The sequence below is a fragment of the Leptopilina boulardi genome, unplaced genomic scaffold, assembly GCF_019393585.1.
Source record: "Leptopilina boulardi isolate dan_hultmark-lab unplaced genomic scaffold, ZJU_Lbou_2.1 LbouV2_249, whole genome shotgun sequence".
NCBI classification, from domain to species: Eukaryota; Metazoa; Arthropoda; class Insecta; order Hymenoptera; family Figitidae; genus Leptopilina; species Leptopilina boulardi.
This window is the reverse complement of record NW_026137806.1, coordinates 1470801-1495388: the sequence shown is the minus strand read 5'-3', so window position 1 is coordinate 1495388 and position 24588 is coordinate 1470801. Positions and strand designations below refer to the sequence as shown.

At 21.7% G+C, this 24588-nt stretch overlaps 2 protein-coding genes across 4 annotated transcripts; both read left to right on the top strand.

Annotated features, from left to right (window-relative positions):
* The first annotated feature begins 499 nt into the window (after positions 1 to 499).
* Positions 500 to 16040, top strand: LOC127280723 (organic cation transporter protein). The gene is made up of 8 exons (XM_051303948.1): positions 500 to 1537; positions 5324 to 5519; positions 6362 to 6620; positions 10987 to 11285; positions 11737 to 11849; positions 14092 to 14306; positions 14451 to 14799; positions 14890 to 16040. The coding sequence occupies exons 1-8, from the start codon at positions 1179 to 1181 to the stop codon at positions 15071 to 15073; spliced, it is 1974 nt and encodes a 657-aa protein (XP_051159905.1). The 5' UTR covers positions 500 to 1178; the 3' UTR covers positions 15074 to 16040.
* Positions 16041 to 16366: 326 nt separating this feature from the next.
* LOC127280722 (carcinine transporter-like) lies at positions 16367 to 24356 on the top strand. Of its 3 annotated transcripts, none has more exons than XM_051303946.1 (10): positions 16367 to 16664; positions 19738 to 20013; positions 20101 to 20296; positions 21847 to 22105; positions 22274 to 22466; positions 22575 to 22680; positions 22760 to 22863; positions 23006 to 23220; positions 23357 to 23532; positions 23980 to 24356. In XM_051303946.1, exons 2-10 carry the CDS (start codon positions 19781 to 19783, stop codon positions 24166 to 24168), a joined length of 1671 nt encoding a protein of 556 aa, XP_051159903.1. In that variant the 5' UTR covers positions 16367 to 16664; positions 19738 to 19780; the 3' UTR covers positions 24169 to 24356. The 3 variants fall into 3 exon arrangements, with proteins under 3 accessions (XP_051159903.1, XP_051159902.1, XP_051159904.1); XM_051303945.1 differs by lacking the exon at positions 16367 to 16664 and adding an exon at positions 17972 to 18191; XM_051303947.1 differs by lacking the exon at positions 16367 to 16664 and adding an exon at positions 18530 to 18548.
* Positions 24357 to 24588: the final 232 nt, after the last annotated feature.

Sequence of the window (24588 nt, the reverse complement as noted above, 5' to 3'; positions counted from 1 at the left end):
TATTTATAAAAAAAAAAGTATTTCGAAATCCAATTATCAGATCCGTAGGTGTAACTTGTTTTAATAATAATTAACAGTATATTATAAAAAGATTAATTTTCCACTTTTTCTCTGTGCAATCTTGGTTTAATAAAAAAATTCAAAAAAAAAAAAAAAATTTATTAAAAATTTTTTTTAGAAAAATAAAAAGATATTTTTTTCATTAGTTGATAAAAAAAAATGCAATTTAACAATTTTTTAAAAAAAAATAAAGAAGATATTTTTTTTGCAATCGATTTTTAGCTGATAAAAAAAAATGCTTGAAATATATTCTTATCAGAAGAGAAGGAATTTAGATAAATATTTTTAAAAATGAGAGATTCCTCCTTGGTATGATTTATGAGTTGTTCAATTTCATCTTAAGAAAATCTGTGTTTAGTTTTCCATTCAATATAATATATAATTGTTAAGAGGGGGAATTCTAGTCGATGGTTATATAGTACTTCACGCTCTCAACCTTTTCAGTATTGTCTCTTAAAGTATCAGGATTTCTTCATTTTCGGAATTAGCCTGAAAAAATTATATTTTTTTGCCGATTGTCGATTAAACGATAAGTCACGCGAGAAATTTATCATTTTTTTTTCTCTTTATACACGCGAGAAAAAAAGATATTTTCCCGTGTTTTTTAAAAAAAAAAGTGTTCATCTCAAAGTTAAATTTTCAAATATTTCAACTGGATTTGAAAATCATTTTTTTTTTTTTTCTATTTTCAAATAAAAAATAAGTGTTAATTTTTTGTTTTTAATCATACAAAATATAATATGTAGATTAAAAAGTATATTAATAAAATTATAACAATGGAAAAAAGGGAATAAGTGTTTAAAAAAAAATTCATTAAATGAATTTAAAAGAAACATTCGAATTTCATGGAAATTAAAAGAAGCCCGAAGAATTTTTCTGAGCGGATTAAGGAAAGTAATATTGAAATCGAGAGTGCGAGCGCAAATCTTGAAATTCATTTTTTTTCAGTTAATTAAAAAACAAAAAAAAAAAATATGCCTTTAAAATATAATTTTAATTTTTATACATTTTACAAATGTGATTTTTATAGTCAATCGCGTGTGTGTGATAGTTAAAATAAATTTAAAAAAAAAAAAAAAATTTCCCATCGCAAAAAAAAAAAATTGATTTTTGTGAAAATGCCACCACAAGAAATTTTCGGTATACCCGATTCGGAACATGTGTCAAAAACTGAAATATGTGATAATTTCACTGTAAATAATCAATGTCGAATATCGACAATTAGTCAAAATTTATCAGTGAAAAATAATGAAAAAATCACTAATAGTGAAAATAAAAAACAAAAGGACATGGATTTTGATGAATTATTACCGTACGTTGGTGAATTTGGATTTTATCAAAAAATTTTATTTCTTCTTATGATACCATTTACATTTTTTGTCGCATGGGTGTATTTTTCACAAATTTTCATTACATTAGTACCAGAGGAACATTGGTGTAAAATACCGGAACTCGAAAATCTCACAATGGAAGAAAGGTGAAAAAAATTTATTTTATTAAAATAAATAAAATTATTTAAATTTCTATAAATAGAAAAATTGTTTTTTTTTTTACAATAAACTAAATACTTGTTTAGATATTCAAAACAAGGAAGTATTAAAATTTCTATGTTAATAAAATATTTCTAAATAAAAGTTTTTTTTTTCCATTCTATCGTTTTGTGTGCCAAGGAAAAATTCATTCCAATTTACTCACGTGCTTTTGTTATTATTGAAACATTGAAAAGTACCTGAATTCTGGAAGGATTTAGAAATTTTTTTATTTAAGAATTAATTTTTTTTCTCTATATATTAATAAAAAAAAATTTTATTTAAAATCTTTTTTTTCAAATAATTTTTATAATAAATTAATTAATAATAATTTTATCAAAAAAAAAAAAATTCTGTAATATTATTTAATTTTTATTTTAAAAACTAAATATTTATTTTGATTTTGAAGCAAAAAATTTGTAAGTCATTAAACAAATTTAAATCAAGAAATGTATATCAAAGTGAAGTGATTGCAGTACTAAATGAGTTTTGCAATGTCGCATTAAAATTCACTGACACTAAAAGGGTTAAAGGCATTTATTAAATGAACTAACTACAATTTAATGTGTAATTTTCTCCTGAAGATAATTGGCATCTAAAAATTTATTTCTTAGCTCGACCATAGAGTAAAAATTTACTTAATTTTTTTTTCTTTTTTTTTTGTTTTTTTTATTTAATGACAGTAATTTTTAATGGATTTATTTTTCAAAACCAAATGAAAAAAAATAATTTAATAAAAACCCACTAAAAAATGATACTAAATTATTAATAATAAATAAATAAAAAAAAATATATAATATGAATAATAATAATAATAATACACTGAAAAAAAAATTTGATTCAAATAAATTATTTTTCAGTGTAATAATAATATAATAATAATAATAAATAAAAAAAAAATTACTAAATAAAAAAATAAGTAAATATATTACTTAATTAATATTACTATCATTTTGTAATACATCAGACTATAAATGAAAATCAATCATTCTGCAAATAGATATATATTTTATGTAAGATTTAAATAACAAGATTGAAATCTTGTAGTTATGATCAAGTTGAATGACCCAATATTATAAACTCAGAATACCTTTATATTTCTGTAAATTACATAATCGTTCACATTATGGAAATTACATTTAATTATGCATATATTGTCATTTAAATTTCTCAAAAATAAAAAAAAATTTTGCTTTTTATATTTTTCATTTTTTTTTTTTTTTTTTTTTTTTTTTTTTTGTAAAATCAAAACTATTACATTGATTCTATTTAAAGAAACTTCATTATTGTAAAATGTATAACAAGGCAAACGGATGTAAAAGTTCAAATCGAAGAGTTTACTGTCGATGATAAATAAAAACGAATGACTTGTATATAATTTAATAATTATCAAGATTTTATAAAAAGATCTATAATTAGCTATATTTCATGAGCATCGCATAAATATAGATAAATGTATAGTTTTAATTAAATATTATTCTCATATACAGTACGTGTTTAATAATTGTCAATTATATATTTATTAAATATATATATATATATATATATATATATATATATATATATATAATTATATAAATGGCATTAATTTTTCGAGTTATAAATTTTAAAATATAAAAAAATATTCTCAATTTAAGAATATACATGACTCATATATTTAAGATTATAATCCTTGAATTTTTTCTTTGCATATAATTATAAATATAATATTTTTTTAGTATTATAATATTTATAAAAAAAAATGAAAATTAAATAATAAGAAATAAAAAACAAAAATTAAGAAATAAAAAATACAAAATTAGAAAATAGAAATTAAAATAATAGAAATTCAAAAAATAGATTTTTTCTATATTTTTTTCTTTTCTAATATAGAAATATTTTTTTACTTTAAAAATGATTTATTTTATAAAAATACATTTGACGTTGCATTAAAATAAAATACGTGAATAGAAGAAAAAATTATATTCACATTTTAGAACATATTGACTTTTTTTTCATTATAATTGAAATCTTAATTAATTACTTACGATAATAATCAAGTATATAATAATTTAAAAAAGTAGAGAAAGTGATCTTCACAAGTCCTTGAAGGAAAATTATTTGACATTCTAATATTTATTATATTTATTATTATTATTATTCATTTATTAATAATTTATTTATTGTCTCAATTAAAAAATTCTATAAAAAATTATAATTATAAAATTGAAATTATAAAATTTTCATTATCGATAAATATTGTTTCATTGTAATATAAAATTTTTAATTAATTTTATAGTGATTATAATTAGCATTATTCATATTAGAAAAATTATTATAATTCCTTTCTTTGAATATAAATAAATTATTAAAAAAAAAACGATTTTGAAAACTAAATAATTTAGAGACGCGACAAAATTAAATAGTTTCAAATGGCCTTTTCTTAATTTAAAGGTCATTTTTTCGTGTTTTGTAATAAATTTGAAAAAGAAAGGAAAAAAAAAATTTTTTTTTTTTATAATTCACACAAATTGAACTAGTAAAGGACTTTAAAAGGTATTATGTGAGCGTTGGTGTGTGATTACATAGAAAGTCAGTATAAGTCAAGACATAAGACCTTCGCGTAATTGAATGTCGGCCGTTGAAATTACATCACTGATTTTACATTATATATATATATATTGCTATAAAGTAGTGTGTATTCTTTATGCTCGAACGTTCCTAAATTACATTCAATAATTTTGTAATCAATAAAAATTAATAATTAATTAATATATATATATAAAAGTTGCGAGCATGTAAAATTATTAGCAATACGCGATGCATTTTTTTTATATCGCAAATATTCCCAAATAATAGTTAAATTGAAATATGATTATTATTTTCAATTAACTTTATTTATTTTGATATTAAATTAATTTTTTTTAAAAATATATATATAATTAATTAATAAAAAATTTATTATATAAATATTAAAAAACAGGTTTAAAAAAAAAATATTGGAAATAAATACTTGAAACAATTTTTCAATAATATTTAATGTAAAGTTAATTAGAAGATTCTCGTTATTAAAGATCCTTGCGGTGTCATCATCGCTTTGATATGTATGTGCGAATATTGCCAGGATATATGGACACATATTAGTTCTGAAAAATCCTTCATAAGAGCAATGAGAGCGTGAAGGCGAAAATATATGCATACTTCATTCTATAATATCACACTTAAACTTCAATCACAAAACTTTGAGATTATTTTAATCAATATAAAAATATTTAATTTAAAAAAAAAAAAATTCTCTTCATCGCTCTAGGAATTTATGCAAATTTCTTAAAATTCTTTATCAAATAATTTCTAGAAAAAAAAAAAAAAAATAAAACAAAAGGAAATAATTTTCTATTTAAAGAGAAAAAAATTATTATTTTATTATTTATATTATATTTGTTTTTTTATTAACTAAGTATAATATAATAATTAAAAAAAAAATTCAAAAAAATTTGGAAGGAAATATCAAAAAAAAAAATTTTTTAAATAATAATTATTATTTTCTTGTATAGAAATTATTATTATTATTATTATTATTATTATTATTTTGATAATAATAATATTTTTTTTTTTTTTTTTTTTTGATAATAATAATAATTATAATATAAAATAATATTTTCTTGTATAGTAGATTATTGTGAAAACTAATATAAAATGAAAAAAGAGAATGAAAAAAAAAAAAAAAAAAAGAAAAATTTGATAATTACTTTCAGAGTAGCATTGGCCATACCTCGGGATCATCATGGTGATCACATAACACATTCGAAATGTTCCATGTATGACGTAAATTACACGGAGATTTTGGAAAAAGGAATAATTGTCGCCGATCCAAATTGGAATATCACACATTGCAAACATGGATGGGAATTCAATTATACAGTCATACCTTATTCCACCGTTGCAACCGAGGTGTAAATATATAATATATATAATAGTGAAAAAAAAATTTCAATTCTCTATTATTTTTTATTTGATAAAGAAAATTCTTTGAATAATAAAAAAATTTTTTTTTTTTGGTATAATATTTAAAAAAAATGAAAAAATAAATTTTTTTTTTGTATAATATTTAAAAAATGAAAAAATAATTTTTTTTTTGTATAATATTTAAAAAATGAAAAAATAAATTTTTTTTTCTTATAATCGTTAAACAATCTAAATCGCGTGTCAGATAATCTAATTTATTAATGATTGAAACTGGTCGTTAATTATATGAGTGTATCATATTCGAATTATATTAAAATTTATTTATTATAAAATGGCAAGTACCTTTCTAGTTTTAATATCATTCAAGGTTGTTACACACTCTCTCACAGGATATCAATTTACGCAGGATACAGAAAGGCATTATGTATATCTCGCGGATTATTAAAAAAAAAAAAAAAATAATAAAAAATAATTCTAAGCTTTTGTAAACTCTCAATTACTATTTTAAACGTTATGCGCACCATATCGTTATGAAATTTTTATGTTATGGTTCAGTTAAGATAAATTTGCATCATAGTAAAATCGTTATTTCAATTTTTAATATCAAAAAAAAAATCTCGAAAAGTTTAAATTATTTTTTTTTTCTTTTTTTTTTAAACAGGAAATAAATGGTGTTGATAGATTAATTTGTAATTACTAATCGACAAATATTCAATTATAAAGATAATAATCTGATTAATTTATAATTTTTATATTTAAATTTATAATTCTAAATCCATTGTAATTTTAAAACATAAAAAATAATGATTATAATTTTTTTTTTTTAGTTGGAATGGGTTTGCGATAATGCAGCTCTGCCAAGTTCAGCGCAAAGTATATTTTTTGTTGGTGCAATTTTTGGTGGTCTAATATTTGGATGGATTGCTGATCGATATGGAAGAATTCCAGCATTAGTTGGTGCAAATCTCGTTGGATTTTTGGCAGGAGTTGCGACAGCATTTTCAACAACATTTTGGGAATTTGCAGTGTGTCGATTTTTATTTGGTTTTGCATTCGATAATTGTTTCACAATGATGTACATTTTAGGTGAGTATTTAAAAAAAATAAAATAAGTTTAAATCCATTTTAATTTCAATTTATCAGTTACATAGTTTCACAATTTTTTTTTTATAAAACGGAACAAAAAAATTTTTGCTAATAATTTTTATAGTCTAACCAAAAGCGTATATGACCTAGAGAGAAAAAAAGTATAAAAAAAAAACAAAAAAAAAAAATTTGTCAGAAGAAAACCACTTTATAAAATCAACCTCGACCTAGGGTCGATTTTAACGATCGATCGCGCACGCTACCCTCAATTCTTAACTGGACTACTTAATCCTTTGAATATCGTGCAATTATCGCGTTCATGACATAAAATAAAATAATGTCTCAGGACACTTTTTTCTCTTGAAGAAATAAAAATCAATTATCTTTATAGAAAATTATAATTATTATTATTATATTAGACAATATTAATGCTATTTTTAAATTTCTATATAAAAACACATTTAATTAAAATAAAAAATTTCATCTCAATAAAGATAAAATAATTTTCCATTATTTATTGGATTTAATTTTAAATTAAGTTCAAAATTATAAAAATTAATTATAATTAATTAAATTAACGCAACATGAAATTGAATATTTATTGAAATTCAAGAAAACTGAATTCATATTTTTTTTCACCTTGTAACCCATTTTTTTTTTTTAAGAAAAACTACCCTCAGCATTATTATTATTCTTGCTCATAAAATCCTTCCGTAGAGATGAAAATGCTTTATGTAAAAGATAATCAGTTTCTTCATTTTTTTTTTAAATAACAGTTAAGAGAAATAATTGTCATATAAATAAAAAACAGCAATTATGATAATATAGAACAATTACAATCATATATATAGGAAAATTATTTGACAAACTACAATTGACAATATTATTTTCTTTCAATTACATAAACACGTTGACAGGAAAAGAGAAATATATACAATCGATTAATGTTTTTATTTTACAATTATAAATTATACAATTATTCGAGATTATTATCTCGAGGTCTTTGTTTCATCTCATATGGAAAAAAAAAAAAAAATGTTCAAAAACAAATTTTTTCTAATATCAAATCAAAATATTTTGATATTTATTGAACGAGACAAGAAAATTGTAATTCCAATAATTGCGGAATTTTTCCGTGTGCAAATTAAAATTACTGTTCTTTGTGTGATTAACGGTGCGTGATTTGATGTTAATGACGTTTTTGAATGAACCTTCAAGTTCCGTTTGTTTAGACGCGGATATAATTTTTTTTTTCTTATTCCTTCTCACCACCGGAAACAGACGAGGTTACCAATAATTTAAAAGATTTTTAATTTCATTTTTGAGAAGATGTTAGAATTTTTTATTTTTTGACAAAATATCGATTGAGTATAGTAACAAAATTAACATTTAATTGACAATTTTCAAATGTTAATAATTTAAATTTTTGGAATTTTAATTTTTTAAATTTAATTCTCAATTTTTTTCTCTTAATCAAAGAAATAAAACGTGAGAAAATATTTTTTCGTTTTAATAATAATTTTTTTTTATATTGCCGTTGAAATAAAATTTTATCATTTTTCTTCCAACGTGAAACAATAATTTCAATAAAAAATGAAATAATTGAAATTGTATAACCGGATAATAAAATAATAATTAATAAATACATTAATTCAGATGAGAATTTTGTTTTTTGTTCAATTGCTTCCATATTGTAAAGATTAATTTTTGATCTAATTTGCCATTTTTCAATTAAACCATTTTCAATTAAACGAAGAATAATATCATTAAAACGCTTTGCAAATCTTGAACTTGGCTCAAGTAAATAAACTAATAAACTTGGCATCCAACGTTCGGGTACAATTTTTGCATCGGTACGCGATGAATTTGTTAAAAAATAATTTTCAAATAAACGTGGATTACGAATATCGGCGAAACATGAAATATTTTTAAAATCAATCATATATTGAAAACATTTTTCAGGCGTTACAATTTCAGGATATATTTGTGTTTTATGTAATAATAATTTATAATTTGGATCTTTTGAAAAATATCTTCTACTATAACTAAATAATGTTCCATCCATTATTGGCGTTAATTCAGATTCAACAAGATCTTGTAATGAATTTATTTCTAATTCATATTCCTTTCTTATACTAACATTTGTTAATGTTGTATGTAAATAAATTGAATAAACAAGACACGTGAGTAATAAACAGCCAAAAACAAATTTTTCACGTAAACGTTGAGGTTCATTTGGTGTGACTAATGATAAAATAACTAAAAATATATTCAATATATTCCACATGCTTTTATTAAATTTTAAAACAAATGCAAGTATCAATATTCCAATTAATGTACCAACATTGGCAATAAATATAAAAAATAAATGTTCCATATCAATTATTGTTGTACTAATTCGTTTTCTTGGTACAGCTGCTGTTATCCATTCAACTGATAATATTTGACTAATTAAAAATGGTTCATGAGTACAACTAATGCCTGGTTTAGCCATACGATTAACAAGCATTTGAATTTCATTATTAACTAAATCTTTTAATATTGTAAATGTATAATCCTCCTTTTTACATCCAAAAAATTTGATAAAATCAACTTTACCAGTGAAATTAATTTTAAAATTCATTAATTGCGATAATACTTTAAGTAAAACAAAATCACCATTAATATTCATAAGTACAGTTTCTGGTAAATTTAAATCAACTGGTTCACTAAACGCACCAGAAACATTCATTACGTGTTGATATAAATTTTTGATTTTATCAGGAAACCATATTGGTTTATTACGTATTATTTCTTTTTTATAACCATAATTAAATAAATTATAATAATGTAATTCACCAATTTCATTACGTTGATAACATTGAAAATAATCAGTTTCATTATTAATAATTATTGGTTTTAATAATGTAACATCGCTAAATTGATTTGACCAAAAATCAATCATTAATTCATTATAATTATTGGTGATATTATTATTTGTTAAATGAATTATTAAACATTTTGGACGCATTTCTGAATGTGTTGAATTAATTAAAAAATTCATTGCCAATTTATAATTAAATATTTCTGATGAAAATATAAATATAAAAAATGATATTTCCGATTGATTACCCAATGATTCAATACGTGAAAATAATTTCTCATTTATTTCATTTAATGTATAAATAAATGATGGACAATCCAATTTATTTGGTATAATATAATTTAAATCATAATCACGTAAAATTTCATAATTTTCAACAATATAAACAATTTGATATTGTTTTAAGTCATTTTTTAAATAATTTTTTAAAAGTTGTCGCCAATCTTCTGATTTTAAACAATTTATTTGTTTATAATTCAATGTTGTTAGAATAATTAAAATCAATAATTTCATTGTATTCATTATTATTCGATTGATAAAAAACTGCAACAAAAAAAAAAAAAAATATTAAATTTTGAAATTTTTCAAACAAAAATTATTACTCACCATTTATTGTTGAATACAAGTTAAAAAAATTTTTTCACATCTTTCTCAACGGAGCGTTTCTTTTCGACTGAATTTTCATCTATGGTGTAAATAAAAAAAAAAAAAATGTGTAATAAAACAAAAAATAGATGTTAAATAATAAATTTATTTTTTTTGTTTTGTACTTTATATAAAGAAATTATATTTTATGTGAAAGTTTTTGAAATGGTTTTTTTTCTCTTGGATGCTCAAATGTGATTCATTAAATATTCATAATAATTGTAATAAAAACTTTTCCATTATTTTCAATGTGAATATATAACATTAATTTGAAAATTATTTTCCTTTATTATCGATTTTATTTTTGTAAAACATTTTTCTCAAAATATGTTGTTTCTTTTTTACTTTAGTTTTTAATTTATTTATATATTTTTTTTTTTTATAATGCAAATTTTATATATGAATTTCCTAAAACCTTCAAATGTTTCAGATTTAATATAGTTGGAAAAACAAATAATATTATTGGAAATTATAAATTTTATAGTGCAATTTTTTTTTTCTATACAAAATTTTAATATGAAAAAACATTTTTCTAATTGGTTTGTTTGCATTATTATCGTTTATATGATCCAATATATGTTGTAAAAAAAAATTCTTCTGTATATAAAAAAAGAATATTACACTGAAGGGCGTTTAGATAGTTTTAATTATTTTCATGGCTAGAAGAAGGAAAAAAAAAAAATTATAAAGTCATCCATTTAAAATCATATATAAGGAGAGAAAAATAAATATATAAAAGATAAATAAAATATAAAATAATAATTAAATATAAGAAATATTTTAAAAAGTTTAAATCTTATTTTTTTTTCTATAGAATATTATTTTTTATAATAAATTTAATTTTTTTTTTCTTTTCAGTGTTGGAATATGTGGGACCAAAATGGAGGACATTTGTCGCGAATATGTCAATTGCATTATTTTTCACATTTGCCGCATGTTTATTGCCATGGATAGCATATTTTTTGGCTGATTGGAGAATGACATCATTGGTGACATCAATTCCATTAATTTTGGCAATAGCTGCACCATGGTTGGTACCTGAAAGTGCCCGATGGATTGTGAGTCAAGGAAAAATTGATAAAGCCATTGGAATATTGAAAAAATTTGAAAAAATCAATGGTACCAAAGTACCTGACGATATTTACGATGAATTTAGGGTAAAGAAATTTTTTCTTTTTTTTTCTTATTACAATATACATATATAATTTCTGATGATTATCAAAACATTTTAATAAATTAATTGTTTTACAAAAACAATATATAGATTTAAATAACGCTGAAGAACATGAGTTAAAATTTATTTACAAGATAACGTATATGTTATGTGAATGGTCGAAGAAGAAAAATTATTTTCTTATTTGCATACAATAATAATTATTCATTCAAAGCAAATTGATGTGTATTTAGATTTGATTGCGGGAAAAAAAAAATGTAATTTTACAATTTTTTTATATTATTTTTTTTTCTTTATATTTCTTTTTTGTGCGATTAAATAAAAAAAAATACATACTTAATTTTAATACTAAAATATTAATAAAATTATTATTAATAAAATTATTGTTAACAAAAATTAATATTAATATTAATTTGGAAAAAAATTGATTATAGGAATCATGTGCGAGAATACAAAAGGAAGAGGAAACAGGAAAATCATATTCAGTTTTGGATCTTTTTAGAACACCACGTCTTCGTAATATTACGTTACTTCTCATTCTAATTTGGTGAGTAAATTAAAAAAAAAAATTGCGGATTCAATAGAATTTTTCGGAACGCATGCGATTATGTTCTAAAAATCATTAGTCAGAATTTACATTTTATTGAATTTCATTTTTCATAATTAGTTTTTGAGCCGAATTTTTATTTGTTCGAATTAGTATATATTAGTATTTTGCAGAATTTTCATCAAAATGATTTTCTAAATTATACAGAATTTTTTATATAACCGAAAATTCAATTTACAAAATTTTGATTTGTTCGAAAATTTTTATTGGTCAGAATTTTTATTTGCTTGAATTTTCAATTAATATAATAGGCATTTTAAAGCCCCAGGTCCAAGTGAGGCAGCGCCATCTACATCGAAAGTAAAATTTTTGAAAATTTCCAACAGCCTTTTCTTGAAAACAAAAAGATAAAATGCTTTTTCCTTTATGTATAATTGATTATTGGCAAGAAATACACCAGCTAAAACTTTTTTTTTGAGTTAAAATAATGAAAAAAATTTCATGTCGATAAATTAAATATGAGCACTTTTTTCACAAAAACTGTAACAATACTTTCTCAGAAATTACAATCAAAAATGCAATTTCCATTTGGAAAATTAATAAACGCTAAAAAATACAGACCAGCTAAGATTTACCAATCACGAAAATAACAAAAAAAAAGTTTTTTAACATAACATATTTTACTAATTATAACAGCCGTTTGGCAGGTTAAATATGACACCAGACGTTTCGCGATTTTGCCGAAAGGAGAAGATTGGCGCTGTTGCTAACCACCCGAAATACATAATCTACCAAAGGGCCTGTCACAATCAGTAAAACAGTGTCCATATATGTTAAATATGTAATAAAATTTTTTGTTGTTATTTTCGTGATTGGTGAATCTTAGCTGGTGTATTGTTTAACGTTTATTAATTTTCCAAATGGAAATTGTATTCTTAATTGTTAATTCCGAGAAAGTACTGTTACAGTTTTTGTTGAAAAAACTGCTCATATTTAATTTATCGACATGAAATTTTTTTTTCATCATTTTAATCCAAAAAAAGTTTTAGCTGGTGTATTTCTTGCTAATAATCAATTATCCATAAAGGAAAAAGCATTTTATCTTCTTGTTTTCAAGAAAAGGCTGTTGGAAATTTTCAAAAATTTTAGTTTCAATATAGATAGCGCTTCCTCACTTGGACCTGGCCTTAAAGAATTTTTATTTGATAAAATTTCATTGCATAGAATTTTGCTTTCCAATGAATTTTTCATTTGTTTGAATTATTATTTGGATATAATTTCCATATAACAGAATTTTTCATACTACAGGAACTTTTTTTTACTTAATCGAATAATCATTTAATAGAATTTTTTTGTTTTGTCCGAATTGGCAAAATTGCCGAACAAACAGACGACAGAAAGATTTTGGCACAATTTTTAAAATAAACCAATCACAATTTTATGGATAATTTTTTATTGGTTGATTTTAAAATCGTCTGTTTATTCGGCCATTTGCAAATTCTATCAATTAGAAATTCTATGTAAATGATTTATTTCGATTAAATAAAAATTCTATATAGTATGAAAAATTCTGTTAATATGGAAATTATATCAAAATAATAATTCGAACAAATGAAAATTTATTTATTTAGAACATAACAGAATATGCCGTTCTTTCATCTGAAAGGAAAATTCTATACAATGAAATTCTACTCAATAGACAAAATTCCTTTAAAATGCCTATTATCTTAAATGAAAATTCTCGAGCAAATAAAAATTCTGACCAATAAAAAATTCGAAAACATATAAAAATTCTATGAAGTGAATTTTCGGTTATATAAAAATTCTCTAATATATAGAAAATCGTTTTGATGAAAATTCTGCAAAATATATACTAATTCGAACAAATAAAAATTCGGCTCAATTATGACAAATGAAATTCGATAAAATGTAAATTCTGACTAATGATTTTTAGAACATAATCATGCGCCCCAATTTTTCAAAAAAAAAAAAAAAAAAAATTGATCCTACTTGCTTGAAATTTGATAATCGGGGTTTTACAAAGTCGCTGATTACGAATCCGTTGTGAGTTTTTCAAATTTCAAAATTGACTTGAAACTCGTTACACGGGGGTTTTTGGGGTCGCTGATTAAGAATCTGATATTGAATTTTTAAAATTGCAAAAGGGCGGATCATTTTTTTTTTAAATCGACCAAATTCGCTATAATAATAATAATAATACTGATATTCTCTATTGATATAGGATGATGATATCGTTGGTTTTCGATGGTCACGTGAGAAATGTGAATAATCTCGGGCTTGACGTTTTTGTCACGTTCACTATCGCAGCAGCAACGGAACTTCCGGCGGATACGCTTCTCACCCTAGTTTTAGATAGATGGGGTCGACGGTGGTTGGCTTGTGGCTCTATGGTTATATCAGGCATTTTTAGCGTTTGGGCTTGTACTGTTTCCGATCGTAAGTATTTTTTTCCAAAAAAAAAAAATAAATAAAAAAAAGCTACAAAACTTTTAGAAAAAAAAAAATTTTTTTTCCCCAAAAATTACATAAATTCAAAAAGAAATTTTAGAAAAAAAATTTCTATTTTTTTTTTTCTTTTAGATATTTATGCGGCAACTTTGGCAATTATGGGAAGATTCTTTGTTAATATATCGTATAATATTGGCTTACAATATGCAGCTGAATTATTACCAACTGTCGTTAGGGCACAAGGTGTTGCATTGATTCATATAATGGGTTATGTTGCAAGTATTGCTGCACCATTTGTTGTTTATTTGGATTTTTTATCACCTGTATTACCTTTACTTGTTCTTGGAACATTGGGAATTTTAGGTGGAATTCTTTCGCTTCTTTTGCCAGAAACCCTTGATAAGGATCTACCACAAACACTTCAGGATGGCGAGGACTTTGGAAAAGATCAAGGCATTTGGGATATGCCATGCTTAATAAAGTAAAAAAAAAATGTTTTTTCAAATTGAAATTTTTTTTTTTTTAAATTGTTTTAAAAATTTATTAAAATGGCATTTTTTTTCCCCCCTAGAAAAGCGGAAGATGAGGAAACGCCTTTACCACCAATGAAAAGAGCCATTGAAAGAGCTTCAATTCGAGCATCAATGAGAGCTTCACTACGCGGTGAAACTTTAAGAAGCAGTATGATACAAAGATCAAGTGTGAGGTCACGAAAAAGTCTCAATTCTCCAATAATTGAGGTAGCAAGATTATAATACTATATATAAAAAAAGGAACTTATTTTTGGAAAAAAAAATATTGATTTTTTTTTGAAACTGCTTTTTTTATATATTATGTGCTGTATATAATTTCTAAATATGTAAATTAAGAATGAAGAAAGCATGACGATGGTATTTTTACATAAAAGAATTTTATAATTAGTAATAATTTTTTTTTTATTGTTAAATGATCTGGATTTTTTTTCTATATCTATATAATGAGCTGTGACGTGTGCATTTGAAAGCGAAGGACACAATGCTCATTTAAGTCTTAATAATAATGGACAATTTTAAATCACGCAAGGCCAAAATTGTAATAATGTGTTTGAATTTTTAATTCTCCCATTATAGATTCATTACAAGAAAAAAAAACTATTTCAATTTTTGGAATTATAAAATTTTAAAAACTTGAAAAAATAGTCAAAAATTCAGCAAAAAAATTTTTCAACGGAACAAACAAATAAATTTTCAAAAAAAAAAAATTAAAAGAAAATTAAGAATAACAAATAATTTTTGATAAAAAAAATTTTTTTTTTTTTGATTTAAATCTTGCCATATAAAAAAACGCATAATTTTTTTTTAATAATAAAAAATTACCATTGAAAAAATTTGAGAGTCATTAACTTTGGTTTTTTTTTCCAATAATTTTAGAATAATTTAATATTAGATAAAAAAATGTATAGACTGTAAATAAGTGAAATTATGTTATTAAATTTGCGTTTAATTTAAATATGTTCATAAATATAAAAGAAATTATTTTTTAAGTAATAGATTAATTAATAAAAATTTACCAATTAAAAAAAAAAAAGAAAAAAATGACTGCAGTATAAGGGAAAAGAAAAGATTATTAAAGCTTTTATTTTGCACACATGTGAAGGAGTATAAACTCCACATTTGTGATCTGTATATTATAATATTAATTTTTGTATAAACATTTTACACAAATAAAATTAATTGACAATGATTTTTTTTTTTTAATTCAATAACACAATTTTAATATCTGTCTTTAAAAAATGTAAATTAAAAAAAAATAATTTACAAATTTTTATAATTGTAATATAAAATAATATAATAATAATTTAATATAAAATTAAATATTTAAAAATAATTGTTTTTAATTTTAATTTCTTTTTTTTAGAAATAATAATATTTATAATTTTGTATATTTATTTCCCGTTTCCTTGTCTTAATTTTTTTTTTTTTTTTTTTTTTTGAAATTTCGAGTTAACCTTTAACCCTACGGTTATTAAGATATAAATTTCTTAATGGTACATATACGATTTGCGGTGAGAAAAAATTTATATTACAGTGTGAGTGAAAATAAGAATATTTTTACTCTCTAACACTTGATCATATAATAATCCAGATGTAATTCGAATCCTCTGCGAACGTTTTTCTTATTACTTTCCTTTTTCATACGCAGCTTAGATGTCGAACATAACACAAGTTATTAATTGTTTTCAATTGATATCATAAATATTCGTGTTCCTTTTTTTTTTTTCTTTTTTTTTTTAACTTGCCAATAATTATTTGTACAATTTAACTGGAATAACAAGTATATTTAGTGAAATCATTAGTAAAACAAAAGGTAAGAACACAATTATTCATTATTTATGATTTACCTTATGAATGCAATTATTGTTCCGTTATTAATTAATAACGTAGAGAAATTTCGATACAATTATAATAAAATTCTTTTGCAGCTTCAATTGTCTATAGAAACTATTGTTCATTTAATTATGAATTTATTAAATTATTACTACTATTATAATAATAAAAAATAATAATAATTATTATTATACCTAATTATAATTATTATTATTATTATTATTATTATTATTATTATTATTATTATTATTATTATTATTATTATTATTATTATTATCGTAAATGTATTGTTACAATTTTTTTATAATTTGTTATTTTTTTTTATTTGTTAAGAATTAATTAGGAAAATTTATTAAAATTTTTTTTTTGAGACAAAACACATTTTTATAAAATTTTGTTATGAATTTTATTATTTTGTGGATGAATCAATTATTGTTGGCGCAATAAATTTAATTGTTGCGTCAACAGTTACAAGTGTCACTTGTATAGGCAAAAATAAAAAGTAATTTAAACGTATTCTCAACGATTTTTTTTTTTTTTTTTTTTTTTTGTTATTAAGTAAATTGAAAAAAGAAGCAGGTCCATTAAAAAAAAAAACTATAATTATATATATTTATTAAAAAATGACTAATTAAAAAAAAATTATTATTAACTATATTTATCGTTATTTATTTATTAATAAATAAATGAAAAAAAATTTCGAAAAATTAAATTAAAAATTAATAAATTTACAATAAGAGAGAATTGAAAATATATAATAATTACTGATTTAGTATATTTATAGATATAAGTGTAGATAACGTGAGAAAAAATATGATAAAAAAAAATATTTTGATAACAATTAAAAACAAAAACAAATGGTACTACTACATTTTTCGATTAATTTATATATTTTTAAATTAATTAATTGGGTAATTATTTTTATTTTAATTTTTAATAAAAATATTAGGCAACTGTTTAAAAAATTTATTTATAAAAAAAAATTGAAAATTTTTATTTTAAATAAAGAAACAAATTAAAAAATACAATTCCTGTTATTATTTATCTATTTTTATGTATAATTTTTAATGTAAAAAAAATTATTCGTATTCCTTGTAAATAATTTCTTTTTTTTTCAAATCACTAAAGAGTAAGGAAACAATAGTGAAAAAAAAATGCAAAAAAAAAAATTAATATAATAATAAATTAGAGTGATAAATCAACAATTAGTACAGTATGCTACAAGGTATACAGATACTGAGCCTCAGAATACATGACCATGAAAATGTATAGTAAGTGAAAAATAAAAAAGTCCGGCAGTTGTACTCGCACGCTCGTTCGCGAAATACTGTTTTCTTTAATAAAAAAAAATTTTTTTTTTTTTTAATTATTTATTTAAAAAATAGAAAATTTCATATCTTATCAAAAAATTTATTTCCAATTTTTCTTATCAATACAATAATTTTTCAAATATGGAAAGATTTGGCAGTGTTGAATTTGCTGATATTCGATTCACAAAAAGGGAAAAGTATAATCATTATTATTATTATTTTTTTTTCATAATAATGATTATTAATTAATAATTATTGTTATTAATTTTTTTCTATAGATCAAGTGTATATTATTGGGAGAAAAAAAAGTGTAATTTTTTTTTTTTCATTATTTGCTAGTGCAAATCATATGTAACTAATTTCATTTAGTTTATACATGATTTCTGAATATATAGTGTAATTTAATTTTGATTTGTCATGTTAAAATGATATATATATATATATATATGTATATATATTTGTGTATTTTCATTCGGCCAACGTCGTCTATCGAAATCGATATTTGCCTCACGAAGCACCTAGACGAGAGTGAGAGAAACGTGTGAGAATTGATTGTAGGTCATTGGCGCAATAGTCTATTTTATAACAGGAGAATTTTAAATTGTACCAATGTACCAATTTTGATTTATTGAAAATTTTTTTTTTCAATTTAACAGAAAAAAAAAATGTTCGATCGTTCTATAATATTATAATTTATTTTTACTTGTTGAATTTTTTTTTTTTTTTATCACAAAAATAATAATTATTATTTAAAAGGAAATTTTTCACATTATCATTGTTTTTAAAAATTCTTAGTGTTATTTGTAAATATTAAAATTCTTTTCATTTTGTCATTTAGATAAGAATCTTCTCTGAAGATAAGAACATTTTTTGTAAAATAAAATTTTTATGAAAAAAAAAAAATCCAAAATAGTAAAATATATTTATAAATTATTTTAAATTGTTTAACATTATATTGATATTTAAAACTTCTTTAATAATAATCAAAATATAAAGTGAAAAACAGATGTACAGAAATAAATAAGGAAAGCTTTTAATTATATACTTAATATTTGACAAACTAATTAAAAATTCATATAAGACATTTAAAATATGCAAATACTGTTTAAAGTTATTTAAAGTACTGATTCATGGTCATTTAAAAGAAGAAAAAAAAATTTTTTTTTTTCGTTGAATATAGAATACACTTCAATTAGCAAGCGAGAAACAAAACAAAATATTTGTTTCAATTTTCATCCGATATATTCAGAAATTTCTTGTATTATTTAAAAATCAATGTATATATTTAACAATAATATTAACGAGGTGTTCTTAATATATGTGGCAGAGAAAAAAGTATTTTTTATTAGATTCGATATTTTTACAGAAAAAAAATAAATAAAAAAGAACAAGTATTTATCCACAATTTTTTTTTTTTTCATTTTTTTATAGAAAAATATTTTAATTTCTTGAATTCACAATGCTATTGACCTATTAATGGAACTTTATCATTGAGTCTAATTGTTTCTAATAAATTTGTCCCTGAATGTTTGAACTTATATTATTTGTTACATTTATATGCAGAGACAAATTTATTTGAATCAAATAAAAAACTTTTTTTGTCAACAAAAAAAAAAATATCTACTTTTTTTCTCTTTAACTTAAAAAAAATTTTTTTTTTTGCAAAAATATTAAAAATAAAATTTTTGTCGTTTTTTTTTAAATCAATTTTTACTGAAATTTTTTTTTTTTGTTTTTTTCCAGTGAAATAAAGCAGAATAGTGATAATAATACAATTGAAAACAATATGACTAAAGAAGCAGATGAGCATACAGCTTTAAAACCAAAATATGAAACGTTTGACGATATGCTACCTTGTGTGGGTGATTTTGGACGATATCAATGGCTTATAATGTTATCTCTTATTCCCTTTAGTGTATCATATGCAGTTTTATATTTTGCACAATTTTTTTTAACACTCGTACCACAGGAACATTGGTGTAAAATAGATGAACTACAAAATTTTACAATTGAAAATCGGTATTATAAAAAGAAAAAAAAAAAATTAAAAATTATTATATTATAAATTAATATTTTCTAATAATCTTTTTTTTTTTAATTTTATAGAATTATAGCTGGAATTCCACGATTAAATGAATATCCATACTATGACACATGTCATCGTAAGGATTTAAATTTTACAAATCTTTTGAAAATAAATAAAAATTTTCATTCATCATTATGGAAAACAAATAGAACAATTCCATGTGAACGATGGGAATATAATTTCACTCAAATACCATATGCAAGTATTGGAGCTGAGGTGAAGTACTTTTTAATAACAATAAAAAAAAAATATTAGAAAAATATTTTGAAAATTTAGAGATTAAATTTGCCTATTAAAAATTGGTTTTCAAATTAAAAAAAAAAAAATTATATAATAATAAAATGCTTGGTCTGTCCTTCTGTCCTAACTTGAAGTTGGCCTTTTTTGATTTCATGTGTTTTTTTTGAATAGTAATCTTATGACGTGTTAAATTTTGACAATTCTTTTTCTCATTTTTGCCAAAATTGTATAATTGTGTTTCCAAATTTCGGAATAAGTTTTTTTAAAATTTCAAATTCGAAAATTCAATTCACGAAACTGAAGTACACATACCAACGAAATTTTTTTTAAAGTTGTATATTAATTCAAAAATTGTTTACAAATAGAAAAAATTTACGATGAGAAAAAAGATGCGCCAGGAAATTTCGTACAAGATAGTAATTAAAAATTTTGGGAAATAATTAAATTTGAATTGAAATTTTGGATAATAATTTAATTTAAGTTCATTTTTGATTGAAAATTAAGATAATTAATTTTGAATAGAAATTTTAGAAAATAATTGAATTTCAATTAAAATTTTTCAAAATAATTAATTTTAATTGATTTTGAATTGAAATTTTAGAAAATAATTGAATTTCAATTGAAATTTTTGGAAAATAATTGAATTTTAGTTGATTTTAAATTGCAAATTTTGAAAATAATTAAATTTCAATTGTAATTTTGGAAAATAATTGAATTTTAGTTGATTTTGAATTGAAATTTTGGAAAATAATTGATTTTGAATTGAAAATTTGAAAAATAATTGATTTTAAATCGAAAATTTTGAAAATAATTGAATTTTAGTTGATTTTAAATTGCAAATTTTGGAAAATAATTGAATTTTAGTTGATTTTCAATTGAAATTTTGGAAAATAATTGAATTTTAGTTGATTTTCAATTGAAATTTTGAAAATAATTGAATTTTAGTTGATTTTCAATTGAAATTTTGAAAATAATTGAATTTTAGTTGATTTTAAATTGCAAATTTTGAAAATAATTGAATTTCAATTAAAATCTTAGAAAGTAATTGAATTTTAATTGAAATTTTGGATAATAATTTAATTTAAGTTCATTTTTGATTGAAAATTTGGATAATTAATTTTGAATAGAAATTTTAGAAAGTAATTGAATTTTATTTCATTTTAAATTGAAAACTTGGTAAATAATTAAATTTTAAATTGAAAAAAATGCATTTTATTAAAAGAAGTCAATAAAAGTCGTATTTTTGAAAAAAGTCAGAAAAATTCGTATAATCCAAGGCCTGTAAACATATAATTTTCATTATTATCATTTAATATGTAATAATATTCTAATAAATTAAATTATTATTAATAATATTAATCTTTAATTTCTTTATAACAAACAATTAAATACTCAATTTGGCGTGCGTTTAATTTTGCTAGTATAATTATTAAAAAAAAAGAATCTCTAAATTTTCGAAATTTTTTTTTTCTTTTTTTTTTACGAATAATCAAGTAACGTATATATAGTGACAGTTGACGATTTAGCTAGATTGGGTATGCGAACGTTCATATTTAATATCAACGGCTCAAGCAATATTTTTTTGTGGCTCAATTATTGGTGGATTTCTTTTTGGTTGGATTGCCGATCACAAAGGTAGAATACCAGCTGTTGTTTATTGCAATATTGCGGCATTAATTGCGACAATTGCATCTGCAAATACTGGTGCTTTTTGGTCGTTTGCAATTTGTCGATTTTTTTCTGGATTTGCCTTTGACAATGTGATAAATATCCCTCTCATCATTGGTAATTTTCAAGTATAGAACATATATATTTTATTTTTATAATAATTATTATTTAATTTATTTTTGAAATTTATTATTTATTTAATTTTTTTGAAATTTATTATTTATTTAATTTTTTTTGGAAATTTCTTATTTATTTAATTGTAGTTATTTTAGAATAAAATTTTAGTTATGGAATATGTGGCTGTGAAGAGACGCACAATGGTAGTGAATGTTGCATTTGGAGTTTATTTTGCAATTGCAAGTACAGCAATACCATGGATTGCTTATTATGTTGCAAATTGGCGTTATTTTGCATACGTTATATCGGTGCCATTTTTTTTATCCTTAGTTACTCCCTGGATATTACCAGAAAGTGCAAGGTAAATATTATATATTTTTTTTCATGACGAAAGACCATTAAAATTCTATACTCATATATATTTTTATGAGAAATTAAAAAAAAAAAATTTTTATACTCTTCAATTCAGATGGTTTATTTCAAATGGAAAAATAGATCAGGTGTTAATGAAACTTAGAAAAATTGCCAAAATTAATGGTATGAATCCACATCCACGAGTTTACGAGATTTTTACAGTAAGAATTAATAAAAAAAAAAATGAAAGAAAAAATAAAAAATTGTAATTTTATTAAAATTAATTTTTTTCTTTTTCAGTTAAATGTAAAGGCAGCATATAAGGAGAAAGAATCTGCAACGCTCTTACATCTTTTTAAAACTCCTCGTTTGGCTAAAAATATTATACTACTTGTAGCTCTCTGGTTAGTACTAAAAAAAAAAATGATTTTCATTCATTTTAATTTTTTATTTTTATTTATATATATTATTTAAATTGTTGGTAAAAAATTACAATAAATTTTCCAGTTAAAAAATAAATTTAAAAAATCCTTTTTTTTTATTTAGGACTTTGACAGTGATTGCGTTTGATGGGCATGTGTATTCATTGAAACTATTGAAAACATCGGTATTTGTTTCCTTTTCTTTGGCTTGTGCCACAGAACTTCCTGCTGGATTACTGTTGACTTTGTTGCTCGATCGCTGGGGGCGTAGATTTTGTGCATTCATCACAATGACACTGACAATGCTCTTTAGCTATGCTGAATTAATTTTAGTTCATGGTAGGAAAAAAAAAAAAATTATTTACAAAAATCTTTTTTTTTTTAATTTCTCATTTTTATTAATATTTAAATTATATAAATATTAAATAGTAATAAAATACTAAAAAAATAAAAACAAAATAATGAATTTGTTTAGATACTGCTGTATTGACAATGTCTGTGTTAGCACGATTTTGTTTGAATATGGCAGCAAACGTTGGTTTACAATATGCGGCCGAATTATTACCAACACCAGTTCGAGCTCAAGGCATAGCTTTGATTCATATTTTTGGAATTTGCGCACATTCCGTAGCTCCATATGTTACTGATACCGTAAGCAATTAATTATTTAATTTATCAATCGATCGAAAATAAAATAAAAAAAAATCCACAATCTGACTAAATTTCACTTTCACTGATACTAAAAAAAATTGTCTCAATGAAAATTATTTTTACTACTGGAACAAAAATCACATGAATAAAAAATATATTTGACCAAAATTTAATTTTACTACTAAAATCAATTGGCATGACTAAAATTTATACTTTTACCACCGATACTAAAACCTGACGAAAACGTACTTTTACTATACTGATAATAAAATTTTCATGTTTCTAACTAAAATGTCCTTTTACTACTAAAATCCCAAGAATTTAAAATTGTGTAACCTCTTTTTATCACTTATCCTAATATCAAAATAAACTCATTTTCTATAACTAAAATTATTTAGTAATTTTTTAATAAAAAAAAAATTCTTTTTTTCTGTTAATCAATAACAGGCAGTTTTTTGGACTGGAATGCCAATGGCAATAATTGGTACAGTTTCTCTGATTTGTGCAATTTTGGCACTTTTTCTACCAGAAACAACGGGACGCCATTTGCCACAAACATTGGAGCAAGGTGAAAATTTTGGAAAAGATCAAAAATTTTGGTCTCTACCTTGTTGTGGAAGTGATAACAAATATTAAAATAAAATAGAAACATAATTGTCTAGCACAAATTGTTATATAATTATAGGTTTATTTTTTTTATAATTTTTTTTTTTTTTTTTTTTGTTACTCATAGTCTAAGTTTGTTATAAATTAACGAAAAAAAAAGAAAGAAAATGCGTCATTAATAAATTCTAAAAAAAAAAAAAAAAAATTAAAATACAAAATTTCTAGTTTTTTTATTGACTCCACACACTGAAATCGTACACTGAAAAAAGGGTTTGGTATTGACAACCAAACGTTTGGTTGGTATTTAAGAAAAAATTTTTTTTGTTGAATCAACAAAATTTTGGTTGTCCCAATCAAACTTTAGTTAGGACAACAAAAATCCTTTTTCTTCAAATTTTTGTTGTGTCAAAAAAAAATTTGATTGAGACAATAAAAAATTTTGTTGATTGA

Coding starts and splice junctions, on each gene's coding strand:
- LOC127280723 (XM_051303948.1), top strand. CDS start 1,179: ATGCCACCACAAGAAATTTTCGGTATACCCGATTCGGAACATGTGTCA. Junction 1,538..5,323: donor AATCTCACAATGGAAGAAAG/GTGAAAAAAATT, acceptor AATTACTTTCAG/AGTAGCATTGGCCATACCTC. Junction 14,307..14,450: donor GGCTTGTACTGTTTCCGATC/GTAAGTATTTTT, acceptor TTTTTCTTTTAG/ATATTTATGCGGCAACTTTG.
- LOC127280722 (XM_051303945.1), top strand. CDS start 18,136: ATGGAAAGATTTGGCAGTGTTGAATTTGCTGATATTCGATTCACAAAA. Junction 22,106..22,273: donor AAATATCCCTCTCATCATTG/GTAATTTTCAAG, acceptor ATAAAATTTTAG/TTATGGAATATGTGGCTGTG. Junction 23,533..23,979: donor CTCCATATGTTACTGATACC/GTAAGCAATTAA, acceptor AATCAATAACAG/GCAGTTTTTTGGACTGGAAT.